Here is a 22528-nt window from a genome sequence, read left to right on the forward strand (position 1 = left end):
ACACATTATGAACAAATTCTGTAGCTTTTGCAAAAATAAGTCTTTAAGCAATTTTCTTAACATTGCATTTAAGTAAAATTTTTTTGAATATTTACAATTTTACCGTATTTCTTTTCTTCAAATATGATTTTTTTTTTTTTTTTTTTTTACAGCATTTATCTCTGTACATTTTACAAAATAAGTCTTTAATTCCAGTAATTTTACTATCATTACATTCTATTATTTATTATACATATATTTCAATTATTACAGCATCACATTTGGGGAATAGAGGCAGATACTCACTGTTTAGGGTACCATGACAAGACTCCATCCTGAAGAACTACCCAGTAGGAGCGCCAGCCAAAAAACCTCGAGCTCTGAAATAAAAATAGAAAAGGAAATTGAAAAATATTCCAAATCTGTCTACTATAGTTATAGATTTTGATAAAGCATACCTTCCAAAGAGGCCCCTCAAACATTTTAACATGTCGCGTCATGCCCTACAGGAGGAAAGTGTCATAACAATAAAAACCAAATTCACAAACAAAACCGTACACCATCGTAAATAAGTGTCAAAACATCAGCGTTATGATATGGTGATATTTTTAATTACATGTATTTGAACTGTCGAATTAATTGAACCTACTTTCATAACATTTCCTGTAATGATCTGCTTCATTTCTGCATCGTTAGCCAAATCAAAAACAGTCTGATCTAAAAGCAAATGAGAAACAAAAAGGCTAAAATTAATCAACATGTATCAGGCAACCACAAAAAGTCAGAGGTCAATCAACAAAAAAAAAATGCATTGTTATATATAAATCTGTAGATGTGCTAAAATAGTAAAATACGACTAAGACCGTAACGAAACTACAACATCAATAACAACATCGAATGTGCGAAAATACTGACTTTGGCGACAAACACAGCAGTGTTGAATGCTTTGAAAAGCGACGCTACTATAAGGAGGAGCTCACTACCGATTTTGTTCTTGATGTTGGGTTGGCCTTGTGCTGAAGGAAGCCTTGAACGGCGCACTGTTTCTGGCCTTCTGTAAGCGGCGCAGTGCAGCGGCGTGTTGCCCAACAAGTCTGTACAGCTTATGTTTGGGGGTTTCTTCATGTTTAGCTACACGAGGAACAAGAAGATCAGACCTCACAACTGCTCAAAGGGGTTTAGTGACAACAACAAGTTCTGCAAAGTAGTTTAGCAAGGTTTACCAGTCTTGTGAGGGTACACAAGGCTCCTTCCCGCGCACGCCTCCAGCAGCTGCTCCTCTAGTTTCCTCTCTTCAGTCCGCTCAGCAGCTACAAGGTCAGAAATTGAATGCTAGTGATTTTAGCAATCATTCTGCAGAATCTTTATCCAAAATAAATACGATTTCATGCACTTTCAGCACGCCTTACCCTCCAACATGCTTTTAATCTCAGCACTCTGGGTAATGTCTTTAGGTATCTGGGCCATGCCGTTGATGACAGAAGCGCAAGCGTCATACTGAAGAAGCAACATTACAACCTCCTAAACCACAAAACTAGCATTCAGTATCCCAATCAGTATTAAACATTTCAGGTGAGAGTTACTATATCAGGGATTTAAAGGGATATAAAGGGAATTTTGTCATTAATCACTTTACCCCCATGTCGTTCCAAACCCGTAAAAGCTTTGTTCGTCTTCAGAACACAATTTAAGATATTTTGGATGATTATAATGTTATAACGTATGCAGATTGCGTTTCAGCGGATGTTTTTCCAAAACGGCGCAATGGTGATGTGGATTTGTTGTTGTTTTCCTCGCATACATAAGTATTCTCGTCGCTCATAACGTTACGTTGAACCACTGATGGCAGATGGACTATTCGGACGACGTCTTTCAAACTTTTCTGGACCTTGACAGTGTCATTTATTTGACGGTCTATGGGACAGTCACAAGCCTCCTGGTTTTCTTTCAAAATATATTCAATTGTGTTCTGAAGACGAACTAAGCTTTTACGGGTTTGGAACTAAATCGGGGTAAGTAATTGATGACTAAATTTAAATTTTAGGGTGGAATATCCCTTTAAGGCTATACACGCTCATATGGCTCAAAAGTATAGCACTTCTTTGAGATTGCCCAAAAATGCCTTTTATGACTCTGCTAACTGCTAACCGATAGCCAATGTATTACTTGACATAAAATAAACATTATATTAAATAAAAACGTGTATGTGTGTGTGTGTGATTATATATCAAGTCAAGTCAGCTTTATTGTCAATTTTCTACATGTAGAGTACAGTAGTAAAAATCTAGATCAAATATAACACGTAAGATACAACTTTACAATAAGGGCATGTAAAAAAGTCATATAACAGAAATAAAAATAAAGTTAAATAAAGCAGTGCAAGGCACATGGCAGATAGATTGCCAAAGCAACATTTCTAATTTTGATTTACTGTGTTTATTATTGTTGATTTGTTTAAAATTATAAGTTGATTTGTGATTTCCGAGGTTGCAAATTATTTTATATTCTTCTTAATTTAAAACATTACTTACCTGTAAAAAACATTTACAATGATCAAATCCATTCAGGAAACAAATGTTCCTTAATATCATTGTTGGTTGCATTTCTTTCTTCTTTTTTTATATTAGTCAAACTGATTATCAGTCTATCATCAAAAGCTTATATCTCAGTGCATGAACAAGTATGACAGTAAAACATACTTTTCTCCCGTGTGGAATGCTGCTTTATGGAGAGGTGTGTCTCCGACATTATTTGGCAAATTGGCATCTGCTCCATTCTGTAAAGAAGCACAGATGAGGCAACAACTAGACATTAAAAAAACAAGCGCTAATTCTACTCGGAACATACCAGGGCACACATATATGAGAATATAAAAAGCGGAGATGTTCAATACCTTCAGTAAGGTCTCAACAACATCTTTGTGCCCAAAGTAGCAGGCCAGATGAAGAGGAGTCCAGCCATGATTAGATTTGCTTTTGCCTGAAACAATGCAACGCTGTTAGAAGTACTCCAATATGTCTGGAAACATTCGAGTTGTCAACAGAAACCTAATGAGGTGTTCTACCCTTGCAGTTGATGTCGATTTTGGCCTCCTCCTTTATCTTGGACATCAAAAGCTTCCGGATTCCTTCTAGGTTCCCGTTCCTGGCATCCCTGAGGAACTGCTCCTCCGGGTCCAGCTCCTCCATGACTTCATGAACAATTAAAAACATAACATTCAAACAAAAACCGTAAATCAGAGCCTCGAGTAACCGTGTAAGGGTATTAAAAAGCCATGTCATATTCCAGGAAACATATAAATGTAGACTGAAACAAATGGCATGTGACTTCCTTGTTTAGACTGGAAGAAAACATTTAAAAGCCGTAAACAGAGCAGAACCTATTAGTGACATCATCAGAAATGCCCTTATAATAAAGGTCTGGTGAAAAAGCACCAAAGAAAACCAGACAATAATTAATTCTAAGCAGGTTAACCCTATATAGCCTAGTGTATCATATTTGAAATTGATATTTGTAAGGCCTCTTAAATTATCAACATAAAACTACATGCATTCTACTTCTACATATTTTTTTTAAGCAAGTAAAAGGCATTTTCATAAAAATGTCCATTCTATAAACTTATTTCAGCTCATGATACATGCTGTGAAATCTGGTTTGACATTCACGGCGTAAATGTAAGAGACACTTAGCAGACATTTCAAGATCGAATTTGAACACTTGATGGACTGAAGCAACTTCGGTTTACTTAAATATCCATAAATCATGTTAAAAAGCGAGGATCAAAAATTATGCATCACATTTTTCGAAGAACATGTATTCATTCATCTCTCAATCATCTTTGCATTGCATTGCATTGCATTATGACTTTACAGGGTTAATATGTCGGCCACTGATGCAACCAGGCAGGAAAAACAAATGTCTTTGTATGCAGATTAACCGTTTGGTAAAGCATAAAGCTTTTGTTTGTGCTGAATGTAGGTCCGTATGCTAAAAGAAAGATGTAATATATAGGTTTAAGAGCCAAACTTAGACTAACACACAACTTAAGTGAATAAAAATAGGTTAAAAATCATCGTGCACTTAAGTGTTTCCACTATCACCAAATACATTTGAGCGAACTGTCAATCATTTCCTGGAAAGAAATAGTTAAGTTACACCACAAAGTTATGAAAGCGCGGTGCTTTTCTACGGTTGTAAATGACTTGAAAGTTAATGGAAGATAAACTTCAGCAGTAAATAACAAAGTAAAGTCGACTGTCATTTAACTTTCTGACCTCTCAAGCCTTGATACAAACTTGTCTGAGCACAACATCACCACCAGGACTGTTCAACTTGATCAACCTGTCTGCATTTGATTGCTTTCTATCTGTCAGAGCATTGACTTCACAGGGAACTGAGAGTTAAACCGATAAAACTAGCTGAAGAGCATCGAAGATAGTTTCTATTCATTTAATCTTTAAGTCCATTTACTTGCAAATATCGGAGGTCTCCATCAGGATGTGGGTTTATTGGTCATGAGCTGCAGTCAAAAATAAAATGCAAAATAAAACAAATAATAAAATCCAAATGATTTACAAAAATCACTGTGTGTGTGTGTAAACCGCTCTAAACATGTCAAACATAACTTATAAATATTTTGCATAAGTTCTAACTTATAAAATATATAAAGACTTGCCTGTTTTTAAAAGTTAAAGCATGACTTGAGGTTCGAGACGCGCTGACATCCTTGCTGCAGATCACTCCGCAATAAAAAACATAAATTATTTCAACAAATGATTTCCATGAACTGCTTTATCATAGAGTTGACAGAGCATGCGATGCACTCTTCCCGTTTGAGAGACTCACACTCACACACGAGAGTCTTTGCTAATAGTGCAAAGTTCTTCACAAGCATCTTTAACAAACATCTTACAATTTGCTGTGCAACTCCACACAGACTGCGCGCTAACTAACATCACAAGGCGATATGGAAATAAACAGCTGACTGACAACACGCGTGATGACGATGCACATCCGGTTTGGATGACCGTAAACAGCCAACTTCTACTACTAGTACTACTACTAATAATAATAGGTTTTAGAATAGTTAGAGATTATACGGACAGACAGACAAACAAACAAACAAACATATTTTTCCCCCTCAACTCTGTTGTTCATGGCTCTTATTTTGAAATGTGTTGCGGAAGTGAGTCAGTTGCGTCCTCAACATGGAGGGGTTCGTGGCAGACGGCGTGTCAGCGCCTTTACCTGGACGATGTGCTTTTTATGTAGCAAAAAAGAAACGATACTGCAAGATGATTGTTGGAAGTGGGAAAACTTTCTGCGGGGAACATGCAAACGCTGTATGTGGATGGAAATACGTTATACTGGCAATGTTGTGCTACCCCTGAATGGATGCACTACTACTTAACTTAAGTTACTCCTATTAATAGATCAAATGAGTTATTGTTTTCTAAAAATTTGATGTCATTTCAATATAGGGTGAAGAAGAGAGTGAGAAAAAACGAATACCCTGTCCTCTGGACCCCAAACAGTAAGAAGTTCACTCTTCTAACAAGTCTGAGAAAGTTTCTGTAGTGTTTAAGTAGTTCAGTCCAAACTGAATCAATAATTATTCCAGAGTTTTAAATTCATGCATAAAGAAATGTTATATCTGGCTTGAATGTTTCTTAATAAATTAATTAATGTGAAACTTGACAAATCTAGAAGTGAATGCATTATGACTGGTGTCATTGCATCATTTTGCATTTGAAAGACTTTGATATACATACATGTAATATTTCACATTAAGGACATATTTAAAAACCTAAAAAATGTGTGTTTTAAAATTAACCTCTGTATCCTACTGTCATATAGTCAATATGAAATATTGAGGTTCAGTCTGAGGTGGTTTTAAGGGTCATTTAATGTCAACATTTGTAAATAAAGAGAAATAAAATGACATTTGTACATTTGTGTTAAGAACATTAGTCATCATTTATAACTATTTTTAAAGTTAAATTTGGATTATTCCTAAAACTTATAACAAGTAGAGTTTTGTCCCATATCTAAGTTGTAGAGTTTGAACCTTTATGTTTTTTATGTTAAAAAATCTTCTCTCCTGACACAAACAGCACTGTTTTGAAGATAATTTGGCTAAACACCTGAAGAAATGCAACTCTAAGGAGAAACCAAAACCTGTATGTATAAATAATTCCACCTACAATTATTTCTGAAGAATACTTTGTAATAACATTAGAAAAATGAAATCCATGTGGCATAACACAATGCTTGGCTGCTATTAATGGCTGCTATGTTTGATTTGTTTATAGATTTATTATGTGAAGGATATCAATGCAGGGTCTGCAAATGAAGATGAACCTATAGAGGAGGTGATTGTATTGGTTATGAGAGCATGCGAATCGAGATTTCATGGCTTTAAGTAATAGATATGTGATTAATAATGTTGCATCAATGCAGATAACCATTGCTGAGCGATCCAAAGAGGAACTGGAAAAGTTGATTGTGAAACTCAAAACTGCACTGAAGGGTATCCAACGGTCACTTGAGTTTCATCACATGATTATTAAATCTGGTTAGGCCAATGTCATTTTTTTAAATGTAATTATAAGCCATTTGTACGTATTTCCTCAGGACTAAATACCAAACTCGTTGAAAAAATCCTCTCCCATGCTGCTTTACATGAGCCTCTAAGTGACCCAAAGAATGGAGATTCTGCCTTTAAACACCTCAAACAACAGGTAAAGCACTCCAGAACCGCTTAAGCACACATACTATATATAAATAATCTTTGTTTATCCTCATTTTCAAGATATGTTTCACAGGCTTCAATTCTTGGAAACATGGAGGTTTTAGAACTGCTCGGCCCGAACAGATGCTACATAGAGTTTGGAGCAGGGAAAGGAAAACTCTCCCACTGGATTCACATCGCTCTTAAAGCAGCTGAAAATGTGAATTTTTTACTTGTGGAAAGGTCCAGTACTCGCTTTAAGGTGAGGTTTATTCGCATAAAGCTATCCTTTCGTCAAATTCAGAAAAATATTGTTCTTTCGACTCAAAAGTGAGGCTGAATTTCAATTTGATGTGTTTTAGGTGGATGGCAAGCACAAAAATACAGGCTCGACGTTTGATAGGCTTCAGGTTGATATTCAGCACCTTGATTTATGTGAGTAAACTAGTTGTAATTGTCTTAATATATTCTAAAATTAATTGTTTTATTATATTATTTTGATCTGCTAATAAACAACTTCTTTGTACCTTTCAGCAAAGGTCCCTCTCCTGAGAAATAAAGGACTTCCTATTATTGGTGTTGGGAAGCACCTCTGTGGTGCAGCAACAGGTTGAAGAGAATTACTTAAACATCATTATGGTATCAGTACTACTAGATTGAGTTTTGTTGACTTGACTCCACAGATCTGGCCCTTCGGTGTTTATTTGAGCACAACTGCTCTGACAAAGATGATGAACCTCCAACAAAGCGCATAAAACTCCATCAGAATGAGGGTGCTGGTGATTTTATTAAGCCTGTTCCCTCAACCGAAGGCAGGGAGACTGGCGAAAGGCTCATAGTGTCAGGACTGGCCATTGCTCTTTGCTGCCACCACCGTTGCGACTGGAGACACTACGTGGGAAAAGACTTCTTCACGAAGAGAGGTCTTGGACCAGAAGAGTTTGCTGCTTTTCAGCGCATGTCAAGCTGGGCTACTTGTGGGATGAGAAAAATTGGGTCCAATACAACGGATAAACGAAGTGAACATAAAACAGGTGAAGAGGAAGAACATGAGATATGCGAGGACACTTTACCAGATCCCCTCAATGGGTGAGTTTTCTGCTGATCGACCAATACAAATTGCATCAAGATCATGATCTCATTTTTAACGTTTTTCCTTGCAGTTTGATGTCAGTTGAAGACCGGGAACAGATCGGATGGCTTTGTAAGCGTCTGATTGACCATGGCAGAGTGTATTACCTTCAGCAAAAAGGCTTTGAAACCAACCTGAAATACTACACAAGCAGAGACATTTCATTGGAGAATGTGTTACTAACAGCCGTTCCCGCAGCCAATCAGAACAGAGATGAATCTCAACAGCCTTCTTAAACAAGACAAACTAGCACAAGTGCAGGACACATGTCCTTCATTTGATTTGATCAATGTTGATGCATTTTTATTTTTTAGCTCATCCACAAACATTAGTTATGACATACTAGCAGAAAGCAGCAACTCCAACAAACAGCATAGACGAGATGTTTAAAAGGCGTGAAGTGCTCTTCACAAAACGTGGGGGAACAAAACTTGACATGATGGACCGGCAGATCAAGACAGAAGCCAGCATGCAAGTCACAAAGAAGATGCGGTCTCTGACACGCCTTCCAATGTCACATTTATCACTGATGTGAAAGTTTGGGATCCTGCAAGAGACATTTAACACAAAAGTTGATCTTTAAAAGGCTCTCAAGGCTTTAATTTCATTGTTTGATTAACTTATGAAACAAGTTACAATAAAAAAAAATAAGTTCAGCTACCAATTTTGCACACAATACATATTGAGTACGGCATAACCTCTTTTCCGGGCCTCTTGGATGTAGAAGTGCATGAACTCGCGACCAAACATCTCCCTGTCATTCTCTTCTTCATCTGCATCCTCTTTTAAGTCAGGAAGCGTCACATCATATGTCAAAGGATTGTCTCGGAAATTCACAAACCTGCAGAATGAGCATTTTAAACTTCGTAATCATTTGTAAAAATGCGCAAGGATGCAGACGTGAATGCTTCACCAGTGCTAAGCAACTCAGTCCAAGAAGCATTTGCATTCTTGCAAGATATAGATTACAAGTTTTTTTTTATTGGTCCCCAATGACACTCTACAAATTGAATAATAGTTTAGTGCTTACCTGAGGTTACTCATGCCCTCCATAAGTGGAGGAATGTCTCGTAGTTTATTTTTGCTCAGAACTAGCGTGTCCAGACTTTGCATGCGACAGATATTGTCTGGCAGGTACTCTAGTTCGTTTCTTGGGAGCCACAAGGTGTGAAGTTTCTCCATTCTAAATTGGGATGTAAAGTTTATAAAAATCTTGTTTCTATTAGTACTACGTTGACAGAAAATAATGAGCCGATGTTGCTTGTTTGTTATTTAGTATTTTACCTGTGAATATCTTCTGGCAAACTTTCCAACCTGTTGCTGCCCATGTCTAGCCACTCTAGAGAAGGAAGGTTGACCACACAATCTGGGATGGTGGTGAACTGGTTCATGGAGAGGTCCAAGTGATACAGCTTCTTTAGATTGCTAAGCTAAGGAAATAAGATCAAAGTAAGCACAGGCAGTAGGTTTATAGAGAGTTTTAAAGACCAAATATGTTGTGTATACATATGTGTTCAATGATATTGATACCTGAGTCGGCAACTCATCCAGATTTTCGTTCATTGAAAGTTCCAGTTTCTCCAGATTTTCACAGCAACCAAGTTCTTCTGGTACGCAGCTTACTTTATTATAGCTCAAAAACAGCTCTCTTAACCGAGTTAGTTTGCCTGTTAGTTATAAGAGCATATCTGAGAGTTACTTTGGCTAAAGAAAGTCAAAGTTTGTACAAATTACACCAGTTTTTGTACTGACCGATTTCTTTAGGTATTTCTGTGACTGAATTGCGAGACAGGTCCAAGACTATGAGACTCTCAAAGCTTGAGATGAACCGGGGGATTTTTTTAAGTCCTATTCGGTGTAACTGCCATTCTTGGATCTGGGAGAGTTGAACTAGAGCTGGAGGAAGAGTCTGCGAAAAGAGTGCAAAGAATGAAAACCAAACACTAGATAGGAGAAAAAAAATCATTAAAGCCAGTAGGACTGCTATATCTGCAATAAACAAGCATTGTTGTCTAGCTCTTTTTCTTTTAGAAGTCTGGAATGTCCAATCCTGTTTCTGGAGGGCCACCTTTCTGTGGAGTTCAGCTTCTACCTCCATTAAGCACACTTACCCTGCGTACAATTCGGAAGGGCTCATCCCTATGTCTTAATCCCTCCAAAGGGTTTACCCTCTGGAGTGAGAGCTTCTAAAGGTTTAGGGGACCAAACAACTGTTTCTTGAAGTGCCCTTCTGCGTCATCACACTGTGCCCACACGCAGGCGCTGTCATCATGCAAAGAATCTGCTCAAAGGATCATGGGAGCCCGAAGTTTCCAAGTGTTGTACCCTTCGAAATCCTTCATTCTGAAGGGCCCTTTGAAGTAGCCAGTTTTGAGCCCTTCCATTAGAAATGACTCTTCAATATGGCGGCCATAATTGTTTTCACTCCAAAGTGCCCTTCGGAAGGCGATATATCCCGTTTGGAACACACCATCAATCAAGGTTTTTAAAATGACTTTAAATACCTAGGCAGGTGTGTTTGAGCAGGTTGAAGCTAACCTTTGCAGGAACTCCAGAAGCAGGATTGGATGCCTTTGCTCTAAGTACTGCCACAAACCATATCATAGTCCAAAGGTGTCCAATCTTGTTCCTGGAGGCTCAGTGTCCTGAGTTTAGCTGTAACCCTAATTAAACCTGATCCAGCTTATAAACTGGTTCTGGAGCTAGAGGACCACATTCCTTCTAAGTATACTTTCAATCTTGATTAAACACCTGAAACAACTAGTCAGGGTCTTCAGAAGGTAAATTCTGTAGGAATGGAAACCTCCAAGAGTGGAACTGGACAACTGTGCCAAGTGTAGGTGACTTGGGCGCAAGCCCATTCATCGCCCCTTTGGGATAAGACCTTTATTTATATATTTGTCAATGAGTCAATGGTACACCTTGCTCTCTAGATGACAGCACTGGATTTTTGATTCTAATTTGAATCTGACCACAAAATCCAAAGCACAGAATTCTTTACCTTCCACTCCTCCTGTTCAATACGCAGGATGACGCGCCCTTCCTCTGTCACAACTTTTTCCTTTAGCTTGGCCAAAGTGATACGATCCTCCCAAGCACCTGTCAACCTAAGCCAAAGATTTTGAACTATTCAAAAACTCTCTTTATACTAAATCTGTTAACGGAGGTTTCAGGATAAATTAAGTGGTTCTCAACTGGTTCTTCAGGATCCAGATTTTACTTAGGACATCAAGGGGCAACCCAAAACAGTACTAAAGCCAAAATTAACATTTGGTGCAGTATGGTTTGTATCTTTTTTTTTAACCTTGCATAGTTTAGTTCATGGTTTTTAAAAGATGAAGCTCATGTCAAACAACTTCCCATGCTGATAAATATTTGGCGAGCTTTTACAAAGTAACAAATGAATCATAGAGTTTGAGTGGACTCTTGACCTTTAATGCTGAAAAGTATTTTCAACATAAATCCCAACTATACATGATTTTATGATTACTGTTCGCACTTAGTATCCTGAAATGCTTTTTAAGATCACGATCCACCAGTTGAGAACCTTTACTTAAAAAAAATTATAATTATGCTTCCCATGGGATATATGACAGTAATGGACTTACCTACCCACTGCTCTCCTGTCTCTCTGCTCTATCTCCTTCTTCAGTTCATCTTTGCTTTTCTTTATCCTGGTTTCCCACAGAGCCTTGATAGAGTTCACCGCCCCACAGCACACAGTGACCCCCGTCATGATGATACAGAGCCCCAAATATCACCTCACACACACAGTATGCTAGGGCAGTAGATAAGCCATTTTAATGGCCAGGAATATGCATGCACTGTATGTTGTATTGGTTTGATATGACTTGCCACATTGAATTATTACTATGTAAATCATATGCTGGGATTGGCATTAAAGAAACTGAGAAAGTTTGAATTAGCGAATGCTTACCACTCTCATTGGGTAATATTGTCCTTCCAGCGCTTGTACCATGTTTTTACCAGGTCAGCTCCCATTTGATATAAAGAAGATAGTCACCAATGCTGCACAATTCCTCTGACGATTCTAGTAAGTGTGACCTGTGTTGAAAGAATTAGCTTTGAAGTAATTATCCCCTCCGTGTTTGTCCCAGGTTTTCCCTCTTGAAGCATAACTCCGGCCAGTGTCTATATTTAACCAGAGACAACACTGAATAGTGTGGTCACATGCTAAAGTTGGCACAAGAGCAGCTGTCTACTTTTGTATAGCTACTTTACCACACCAGACGTGCATTTAAGAATAGAGCAACATTAACCTGATTAACAATGAAGCTTAGGACTGTTTCAAAACATTGCTAATAGATATATATTTGTAAATCGTGGCTGCTGCTTTAGTAAAATGTTTGGTCCCACTTTATATTAGGTGGCCTTAACTACTATGTACTTACATAAAAAATAAGTACAATGTACTTACTGTGTTCATATTGTATTGTAAAACACTTTTGCTGCTATTGAGTTGGGATAGGGGTAAGGTTAGGGAGAGGGTTGGAGGTATGGCTAAGTTTAAGGGTGGGTTAAGGTGTAAAGTATGGGTCAACAGTGTAATCATAAATGTAATTACAGAAATTAAATACAGATGTAATTACATGTCGTTTTTTTTAAATATAAGTACAATGTTAAAACATGTATGTACACAATAATTACATTGTACTAAATTATTAATTAAAATGTAAGTACATAGTAGTTAAGGCCACTTAATATAAAGTGTGTCCAAATGTTTTAATGTTATAAACTGAATTAAAAAAGGTGTAAAAACAATTTTCACTCAAGTTGCTTGTAAATTTGACAGTTAATTACAAAGAAATATCAAATACCATTGATTTAAACATGAAATTATGAAGTAGAGAAAGAATGAAATAGCATTTTCACGTAAAAAACATGTTTTATTATATAGTTTTTTTATGTAAAAGTTTAACACATTCTTGAGTATTTAAATGAACAACCTACTTTAATGTGCATAATGTCACCTTACATAAAATTGTACTTTAATTCCAGTTGACCAGTTACGTTACTCTTTATAGACTGCAAACAAAATGCAAACGGCAAACAAAGATCTGTTTTTATAGATGTATTCAGTGAATGTGTCTGAAGTGGGACTCCAGATGGCTCTACTGGAGCAGTTCACCACCGAATCCTTCAGCTGCCCGATGGCCACGTAACAGACCAGCTTATATCGATCATACAACAGCTTCTTTATAGCCATCCTAATACAGTCGGACAGCTCTTTGGAGATGTCTGAGCATGAGCAGCTGTACTCGACAGACTCCAATCTTTCATCAACAATGTGTTTGATTATTTCACGAGCTCGTTCAGTGGAGAACCGTCTTTCTGCGATGGTCTGGTAGTTAATGAGCTTCTCGTCTCGGTCTGGTAACTTTTGGCCTTTCGGTTCCTTCTTCGTCTGGTTAAAGCTGCATCTCCTTGGGATGGGGATCTGTGATGATGTCCTGCTCTTTCTTTGAGGGTCTTCCTTGGACATTTTCCATCTTATGATGCTTTTACTTTTCTCTTGGGGTCCGTTCGACTGTTTCTCCTCTTTCTTGTTTAATTAGATACATAAATATAATTGTTACTGTCATTTATCCAATGAAAAGGTATATATGTAGCATGTATGTTAGTCATCTTTCTTCTTTTAACCTTATGCTTACCATTCATTTGATTATATATACAATAAAAACAGCAATATTGTGAGATATTACAATTTAAATAACTGTTTTCTATTGTAATACAATTAAAAAAATGTCAATTATTCCTGATGCCAAGCTGAATTTTCAGCATCATTATTCCAGCCTTCAGGATCACGCTACTTCAGAAATCATTATAATATGCTGAATTGATGCTCAAGAAATATTTCTTATTTTTATCAATGTTGAAAAGAGTTAATATTTTTATAGAACCTGTGATACATTTTTTCCCTTTGAGTAGAATGCTAAAAAAAGAACATTTATTTGAAATATAAATCTTTACCATCATAGTTTTATGCATCCTTGCTGAATATAATATAACTGAACCCAAACATGCATATTACAGATTAAACAGGTTTTTATAGTTAATTTTATTGTTAAAAAACCTAATGTCAGATTATCGCTAAATTACAATAATGAGAAATAATGTCATATAAAGATTTTATTTTGAATTTGCAAATATTCTGTTAATTTAAATCAAGATTTTGAAATTTGCCATTGTATTATTTAATATTCATTGTTTACAATCCATCAAGATTAAATCAAGTTTTTCTAACTCAGCTGCACCAAACTTTAAACCATTAACCAATTTACATTTAAATTATTTGAACAGTTTTAGTTTTATAGTAAACCTTGAATACAATTAATCCTGTTATGTGAGAAAGTCTTACCTGCATGTTCTTTCTGTAACAGATGCTTGGCTAAACTTCTTTTAGTTGGTGTTCAATGGATAGAGGCACCAGGCTTTAAAATCTAAGCGGAGAATGCATAAAGCTCCTCCCCCTCCTGAAGCTCTGTTTGACTTGTCTAAGAATCATAAATCTTATCATATTTACCAGCGGTATTCATTCCGGCTGCTGGAGTTCAACCGTGTTTTGAGATGTTATAGTAACACTGCTTGCCGCTGAGAAACGGTTCCTCAAGTGTACAATTTATTAAAACACTTTCCTTTGTAATTCACACACAACAATCCCTCGAGGAAACTCCCATTATTCATGAGTGGCAGAACATTATGCTCCAACAAGAATCATCACACCAGAGAAGATAAGAGGAAGCATCAGTACATCCCACCATTTGAATCACATTTGCATTTTGCTTTAAAAACACTGGAGCGGAGAGAAAAGCAGCACGGAAGAAAAAAGAAATTATATTTTGCTTCAAGAAAATGGTTTTAAAAAGTAATAATAATATTTCTTTATACAGAATATAATTTCTTTTTTTATTTGCTTTTGGGGGGGGGGTGAACCCAAGATGAACCCAGACTATTTCTAAATGTTGTCCACTAACAAATATCACTGATTTTAAAAACCCTTGTGCAACACCATTAGAGATTTTACAGTATTCAGAAAGTTTATATACAAAAACACAGGTACATTTTTTTATATATATATATATATATATATATTGCTACATCGAGTTCATATTGTCTAACATTCAACAATTCACAATACGTTCTAGTAGAAGTAACGCCTGATGTCAGTAAGGCAACAAGAGGACAGATAGAAAAACAACAAAACACCAGTTATTAGCTTTATGACATTGTGGAAATGTTCTTTGGAAACTAATGGCTCAAATAGCTCAGTGCCCCAGTAACGAAAATATTATTTAGTGTCGGGAAACGGACTCTAGATATGCTTGGAGGAAGTGTGCTTTCTACTTCAGGTCCAGGACCATGGAAGCGGGGTTTTCCAGGTACGATATCCACAGGTTAGAGAAACGACACATGGTTGCTCCGTCAATGATCCGGTGGTCGGCAGACCAGCTCACATTCATGATATGTGCTTTCACTACCTCGCCCTTGTGGTTGAACCGTGGCAGCACCTGGGGAGAACGCACAAAATTAGGCTGTGTTCTAATAACTAGTGTGCTGCTTTGATACCTGCGTAGGCAGCATACTAACTGAAACAGAACCTCGTTGGTTTTGAAAGATGTATATCTGCAGCAACTCAGTGGATCATAAAACTTGCACTGTTTGCAACTGATTCCAACTGAGTTTAGCGTTAGCATGTTGCTAAGCTAACTGAGGAATAATTTAGTATGCGTTACACAATATAGACAAATATTGGGCAACATTAAGTACAGTGATGATATTTAGTATGCGTTACACAATATAGACAAATATTGGGCAACATTAAGTACAGTGACGATTCTAATATCTTATCGTGTAAATAGTAATGTAAATTCGTCATATTGGCTTTGTCGTCCATTTTTTTTTTTTTTTTTTTTTTACACTAACCTTGTTCCAAAGCATTATGGGATTGGCTGAACATATATGTGGTTCTATGTAACTTAGTTCTTAGCCAAAATTCTCTTACATCTTAGACGACAACAAAAACCTTTTTTAAAAGCCTTTGTATTCGAGCGCGCTTGTTTTTCCTACATATGTACAAAATGTTGCGTACATATGTTTTGGAAAAAGAGCTGTAGAGAAAATATATAATAAAATATATATATATTTCAAAGGAATCCAACGGTGAATCTCAATCTCAACAAACATCTAAAAACTAGGAAAATGTATTACAATGCTAGTATAGAAAATAGTATGAATGCAGCAAACTGGTCCACCAATATCGGAAAACAAACCAAAATATGTTTTCCGACATACATGCTAATTCTCATTTCACACACTACATAGTGCAAATTATTAGTAAACTGAAATTTTTTTGCTAAATTTTACCTGGATCTTTCCAAGAGCACCAATGGCAACCTCAGGCGGTAATATGACCGGCTTTGCGTAGGTTCCTCCAATCTGTCAACAACAACGTTAATGCTATGTAATTTCCTCGTGTAGCTACACAGTTAGCACTACATTACAAGAGCAAGCAAAGTTCGTCCTGCAGTAAACTTACCGATCCAATGTTTGAGATTGTGAACGTTCCTCCTGTTAGGTCGGCGGTCCCCAACTGCCCTGCCGCTCCCAACGTCTGCAGGCGGTTGAGCTCCACCGCGATTTCAAAGACACTGAGCATCTGTACGTTCTTCACATTGGGAACTAGAAGTCCTTGACTGGTATCCATCGCCAGTCCAATGTTATGAGCAGCCTGGAGTAGGAAGAGCAATCAATGATCTAGCTCGACTGAATTCAAAGCATCTTTATTTAGATGGAAACGGTACCTTGTAGGTGATATTTGTGCAGTTTTCATCCAAAGAAGAGTTGAGAATGGGAAAATGGAGGAGAGCAAGAGATGCGGCCTGTTTGTGCAGAAGACACTTATATTAAAACCAGGCATAATTGGAGTTTTGCACCCCACAAATCAGGTTTATACCTTAATGAAGAATGGCATGTAGCTGAGCTTCACTCCTCGTGACTCAGCCAGGCCTTTCAGCTCTGAGCGCAACCGGACCAATAAGCTCAGATCCACTTCATCCTTGTAACCAAAGTGAGGGATCTTCAGGGCTGCTGACATGGTCTTTACCATCGCCTTCTGAAAGCCTTTGTTTGAAAAAATCGAATCAGTGACAATTCTGAAAATCATGCCGTTCACACTTGATTTAAACTTAACGTTAGCTCGTTGATAAGCTAACTACGCAAAATTATAGTATACTTAAATTTTTTTAACTTAAAATACAAATACTGATTGAACTACTCATTTTAACATCTTTCTTGTACCAAGTGAAGAACCATGTAAAATCATAATTTTGGCTCTATCGCCAATTTTGGATTTTAACGTAATGTATTATGTGATTTACTAAGCATATATTACTGTTAAAATAGACTTAACTATAGCCTTCTGAAAGCCTTTATTACAAAAGAAGAATAAAATCTTGTAGGTCATGAAAATCGTGTTGTTCACAACTGATTTCAATCGTGTTTAATGTTAGCATGTTGCTAAGCTAACTGCAAAATACTGTAGTATGCATTAAAATATATTAAATTATTTTGTATAATTAACTAAATTGTACTACTCCTATTAATATTTGTCTTTACTGGGTGAATAATTTTGCTTTTCTTTTTATATTTTATACACTTAACTTCGCAAAATCGCAATGAATTATGAGATTGACCAAACATACATGTGATTCTGCCTTAAAGCAAACGTTTACTGCTGACAATTATAACCATCGCTTTCTGAAAGCCTTTGTGAGAAAAATTTAAATTATGCTGTTTGCAATAGATTTCAAGTGATTTTAAGTTTGACGTTAACATGTTGGTAAGCTAACGTTAAAATGCATAATACAAAAATTGTGTAAAAATACCTAGATCGAACGACTCGTTAATATTTTTCTGCACTGACTGAATAATTACATACAATCTTCAAATTGGCTTTGTTTTCACAATGTATTATGGAATTGGCTAAGCATGTATTTGATTCTAGTCTTAAACATAGTCTTCTGAAAGTCTTCATTAAAATAAAAAACATGTTTTTATTTTGTTAAAAATAATGATCCTTGCCTCAGGGCCAAAAACTACTGCTGACAAAATTTTAACCCATCGACTTCTGAAAGCCTTTGTTGAAAGTTTCACCAACTGAAGCAACTTCTGAATCAAAACACACAAGCAAACAAACCTTTAATGGGTTCAGTGTGGTCTTTGCCTGTGAAAACTGGTTTAGGGATCACAGGAGTGGGTATACTAGGTGGACTCGTCTTCTCTTTGGGCTTTGCAGCTGGAGTTGAAGGTGCTACAGCCGCAGGAGGAGGAGGACGAATCTCCTGGAAGGGTGCTGGGGGTAAGATGGCCCCCGTCTGTCTGGCTATGAAGTTCAGGATGTCTTCTTTGAGAATGCGGCTGTCTTTTCCAGTGCCGACGACTTCGCTTAATTTAATCTGCGAGGCAAAGATTTTTATGCAGATGGACCTTTTTTCTGAATTTCATTATGGAGAAACAGCACAAAAATCCCCAGTAGATCTAATATGCTGCACACTTCACCCTCACCTCTACTTGTGGCCATAGCAACACCACTATATTCTCCAACTACGTGATGCTGACAGGCTAGCTATTTATCTAACACTCTCTAAAGAGGATGTATGACTGTCTATATAGATACAAGCTACATCTCATGACCCTGATTTAAAGGGCTTCTGCACTGCTTAGCAACTTCCAGTGCTGTGCAAGAGTTTATGACCCCCGATGACAATAGCTAAAGACCACCTCCCACTGATGCTGACGTCATGCTCTACTTTAAATCACCTTATAACGTTTCGGGTGAAATTGAATTTTCAGTGGGAAAATAATGTAGGGAAGGGCTTGATTGAATGCCTCAGGATCTGATTTATTTACTTTATATAATTTATTTTAATTTTCACAATATAGTGTTTATCTAAGTTTCTGAGAAACAGAATAATTTAATAAATAAAATGTATTATATACATATATGTTACATTAAATATCCTGTTCAAATGTATGAGATTATGAAGAAAAACTTTAAAGCTGAGGTCTGTGCAATATTATATATATATATATATATATATATATATATATATATATATATATATATATATATACTAATAAATAAATAAAAATTAACTTTAAAACTGGTTTTAGTACAAGATATATTTTTATATAATACATATATTTATTTTATAATGAAATGTATTGCTAAGTTAAAAAGAAAATTCAATGCAAAGGAATTTTTTTATATAATTTAATATTATTTATATAATGTTATGTATATATAATTTAAAAATAAAAAATATAAAAAAACGTTTTGCTTACTTAAAATGAAGCTGAACTGACAAAATATAAATATTATGAGAAACTGAAATGTAAAAGCCTAAAAAATAGCTACGTTGACTTGACAAAATAAGCTGAAGTACTAAAATTACTAAAACTAAAACATTTAAAAAATCGAAATGAAAATATCTTTAAAGGCAAAAACGAATATAAATTACAACAACACATTACAAAACAAAATGACAAAACCTTAACTAAAATGAAAATCCAGAAATATAAGAAATAAAGCTAATTCAAAATATTAGTAAATAAATACTACAATAAAATGTAAGTACTAAAATAACACTGAATACGTTTCATAGGTAAATTATATACTTATTTGATAACTACAAATTATATATTTAAGTTATATATTTATAGTATACATAATATATACATTAAACCTATATATATATATATATATATATATATATATATATAAAATCAAAAACACACTCACACACACGTATGCATACACACACACACACACACAATTATCTTTTTAACTTTACAGATATCAAACAAGACAAAGACAAATCCAAGACGTACATTGTTCTCCATGGCTAAGCGTCTGACAGCGGGGGTTGCCTGAGTCTTGTGACCTTTGATCTCCTGGTGCGTGTGCTCCTCTTGAGACACGGCGGGCGTCTCCACCACATCCTCCTGAGGACCCTCCACTGCAAGAGCCAGGGAAACACTGAATGACTCCATACTAAAGGTCAAGTCCTTATACTTATAAAACTACTCTCAATACTTACCTTGACCTGCCTCCGTTTCAATGTCAACGAGGGGTTTGCCTACAAGTGCAATGGAATCAACATCATAGTAGAGTTTCCGGATGAATCCATCATAACGGCTGGTGATGGTGACAGATGCTTTGTCACTCTGGACTTCACAGATGCTGTCGAACTGAGACACTTTGTCGCCTTCTTTCACATACCTGACGATGACAAACAGATAATGATGATGACCTCTGCTGGTAGAGATTTGTAGGTGTCAAAAAAAAAGACATCAAACTTACCATTCTTTAACGGTCACCTCCATAATGCCCTCTCCAATATCTGAGAGCTTGAACTGCATAATAGGTCTAGCTGCAGCTGCAATAAGCGACAAAGTGATTATAAATACATTCTTCTAATTACGAACACTGAGATGTTCATAACAAATGTTAAAACTCACCATAGCTTGTGCGAAAGAACCGATGCTGTTGTCCAGAGATGAGGGAATGGGAGTGGGGTCGGGATACAAAGCAAGCTGTCTGGAGTGTTGAGCAGCAGTGTCTGTGCAGGCGAGCGGAGACCTAAAAAACACATGAAACACAACAAAAACATGAGTCAGTCTTTCAGTGTGTGCAGCATTTAAACTCAACGGCACTGCATATCCTCTAAACTACAGCAATGAAAAGAATCACTGACGATGATCAGATTAATGTCTTGAAAAAGGCTGTTTATAACTAGTTACAATAGGAAGAAGAATTTATTTCACATAATAACAAATCACAAATATATGCAAATTTATAGATGGATAGAAAGACATAAAATGTTATGTAAACAAAATGTTTATAAATTATATGGACTATAGGAAACTAAATTGCTATACATTTGAAGCTACAAATAAATACTTTTTAGATTTTACATATTTTATAAATATCAATACATACCATATATTAACTAATTATTAATACAATGTAGACATTTACACTAGCCTCTTAGTATTTGGATTAGACAATCAGACTGCTCGCATACTTTTTAATGCATGAGTTTTAACAGTTTACTTGGTGTTTATATATTGGTAACTATCCACACACATCATGCAGGTTCAGTGCTTCTTCAAGTGTTCATAGCTGCAGGCTGCTAGTTCCTGAAGTCCTTCCGTTTTAAGGTCACTTACAAACGCTGAATTGCAACAAAACGGACTCTAAATGTCACTTATGAACTTCGTAAGTCGTTGCAGTTGTAAGATGCATGCAAAATAAAAGGCCAAAACATACCAGGCGTCTCATAAACGCGAACGGAGCCCGCACAGTGACGAGGGTCGCCATCTTTCCCGAGCGATTTAGTGTAACCGGAAATGACGTAGCACTTACGCCCCGCTCCACTGACCAATCCGAGAGCTTTTTTGGCCAAGGGTAAATATTTCGAGAATATTTTAATAACAGAATATTTATAATAAAAGCGAAAACTTTGAATAGAACAAACAGATAGAATAAATTATATAATAAGCAGTTCAATAAATTATTCAACATTAAAGACATGTATAAATGGTAACTATAAATACAAATTATGCAATGTTATATTATTAAAAAACACACATTTTATTATTTAAATACATAAATTCTTAACTAAAACAATAACAAATAAATAACTAAAGATAGGATGGAAGAAAAAATAAAGAAAAAATGAAATAGGTAAATACGAAAGTAATAAATATATGTTTTAATTGCTGTCTTGGCAAGGTTGAACTGAAGAGGAAGGTCCGTCATCCAGCGAGAAATGATTGTTAGACAAGCTGAGATGTGAGCAGCTATCATCGGCCCATGTTTCTGAATGACAGAACCTATGATGCCATGTAGACAGAGAAAAGAAGTGGTCGAAGAACTGAGCCCTGAGGCACCCCAGTAGCTAGATGTAGCACCTCACATATCCAAGATATCTCGAAGGACCTATCTGTAAGACTGAAACCACTGGAGTGCGGTTCCTGAGATGCCCTTTGTCAGTAGGGTTGACAGGAGGATCTGGTGGTTAACCATGTCAAAAATAGCAGACAGATCCAGCAAGATAAGTATTGAAGACTTAGAATCCTCTCTTGCCAGTCTTATGGCTTCAGCAACTGAGAGCAAGGCAGTCTGGTTGAATGTCCACTTCTGAAGCCAGACTGGTTGCTGTCAAGGAGGTTGTTTTGTGTGAGAAAGGTAGAGACTTGATTGAACACAGCTCATTTAAGTGTTTTTGCAATAAAAGGAAGAAGGTTATGTAGTTTTCTAAAAGACATGGGTTAAGGTTGGGTTTCTTAAGTAGAGGGGTTATACGAAATTGTCTAAATGTTGGCGAGAAAACACCAGTGTGAAGAGATGTGTTGATGCGGATGAGTGCAGGTACAACTGCAGGAGAAATGGCTTGAAGGAGATGAAATGGAATAGGATCAAGCAGACAGGATGATTAGAAAGGATGAGTTTGGAGACTTCTGCCTCCATCATGTGAATGAGTGGTTGTTTACTGGTAAAATATGCTAGACAGATTGCGGGAGGAAAAATTGTGCACTGATGGGTTTTAATTTTATTAATGAAGAATGTGGCAAAGTCGTCAGCTGTTAGAGTTGATGGAGGA

At 36.4% G+C, this 22528-nt stretch overlaps 5 protein-coding genes and 1 long non-coding RNA gene across 7 annotated transcripts; 1 reads left to right on the forward strand and 5 right to left on the reverse strand.

Moving 5' to 3' along the window:
* Positions 1-280: 280 nt before the first annotated feature.
* LOC113064604 (uncharacterized) lies at positions 281-984 on the reverse strand. The gene is made up of 4 exons (XR_003278853.1): positions 963-984; positions 629-696; positions 438-482; positions 281-359 (listed from the first exon to the last, which is right to left on the reverse strand). It is a non-coding gene; the product is annotated as an uncharacterized LOC113064604 (long non-coding RNA).
* A 1660-nt stretch (positions 985-2644) lies between these two features.
* Positions 2645-4962, reverse strand: LOC113064542 (oxysterol-binding protein-related protein 1-like). The gene is made up of 4 exons (XM_026235399.1): positions 4655-4962; positions 3044-3169; positions 2873-2958; positions 2645-2755 (listed from the first exon to the last, which is right to left on the reverse strand). The coding sequence occupies exons 2-4, from the start codon at positions 3165-3167 to the stop codon at positions 2645-2647; spliced, it is 321 nt and encodes a 106-aa protein (XP_026091184.1). The 5' UTR covers positions 3168-3169; positions 4655-4962.
* A 143-nt stretch (positions 4963-5105) lies between these two features.
* LOC113064898 (tRNA:m(4)X modification enzyme TRM13 homolog) lies at positions 5106-8519 on the forward strand. The gene is made up of 12 exons (XM_026235900.1): positions 5106-5321; positions 5460-5512; position 5557; positions 6093-6158; positions 6291-6350; positions 6439-6508; positions 6613-6719; positions 6804-6971; positions 7072-7144; positions 7244-7318; positions 7393-7798; positions 7873-8519. The coding sequence occupies exons 1-12, from the start codon at positions 5187-5189 to the stop codon at positions 8075-8077; spliced, it is 1419 nt and encodes a 472-aa protein (XP_026091685.1). The 5' UTR covers positions 5106-5186; the 3' UTR covers positions 8078-8519.
* Positions 8118-12178, reverse strand: LOC113064897 (leucine-rich repeat-containing protein 39). Its single transcript, XM_026235899.1, has 9 exons — positions 11779-12178; positions 11450-11619; positions 10843-10948; positions 9594-9750; positions 9372-9508; positions 9126-9271; positions 8872-9024; positions 8540-8682; positions 8118-8388 (listed from the first exon to the last, which is right to left on the reverse strand). The coding sequence occupies exons 2-9, from the start codon at positions 11575-11577 to the stop codon at positions 8318-8320; spliced, it is 1041 nt and encodes a 346-aa protein (XP_026091684.1). The 5' UTR covers positions 11578-11619; positions 11779-12178; the 3' UTR covers positions 8118-8317.
* A 387-nt stretch (positions 12179-12565) lies between these two features.
* Positions 12566-14342, reverse strand: LOC113064900 (tctex1 domain-containing protein 1-A). Its single transcript, XM_026235903.1, has 2 exons — positions 14221-14342; positions 12566-13404 (listed from the first exon to the last, which is right to left on the reverse strand). Exons 1-2 carry the CDS (start codon positions 14224-14226, stop codon positions 12874-12876), a joined length of 537 nt encoding a protein of 178 aa, XP_026091688.1. The 5' UTR covers positions 14227-14342; the 3' UTR covers positions 12566-12873.
* A 117-nt stretch (positions 14343-14459) lies between these two features.
* dbt (dihydrolipoamide branched chain transacylase E2) lies at positions 14460-21287 on the reverse strand. Of its 2 annotated transcripts, none has more exons than XM_026235901.1 (11): positions 21193-21287; positions 20382-20502; positions 20224-20299; positions 19961-20142; positions 19752-19879; positions 18058-18316; positions 16816-16982; positions 16664-16741; positions 16399-16590; positions 16227-16298; positions 14460-15370 (listed from the first exon to the last, which is right to left on the reverse strand). In XM_026235901.1, exons 1-11 carry the CDS (start codon positions 21241-21243, stop codon positions 15203-15205), a joined length of 1494 nt encoding a protein of 497 aa, XP_026091686.1. In that variant the 5' UTR covers positions 21244-21287; the 3' UTR covers positions 14460-15202. The 2 variants fall into 2 exon arrangements, with proteins under 2 accessions (XP_026091686.1, XP_026091687.1); XM_026235902.1 differs by lacking the exon at positions 21193-21287 and adding an exon at positions 21010-21114.
* Positions 21288-22528: the final 1241 nt, after the last annotated feature.

The sequence above is a fragment of the Carassius auratus genome, chromosome 47 (assembly GCF_003368295.1).
Source record: "Carassius auratus strain Wakin chromosome 47, ASM336829v1, whole genome shotgun sequence".
NCBI lineage: Eukaryota > Metazoa > Chordata > Actinopteri > Cypriniformes > Cyprinidae > Carassius > Carassius auratus.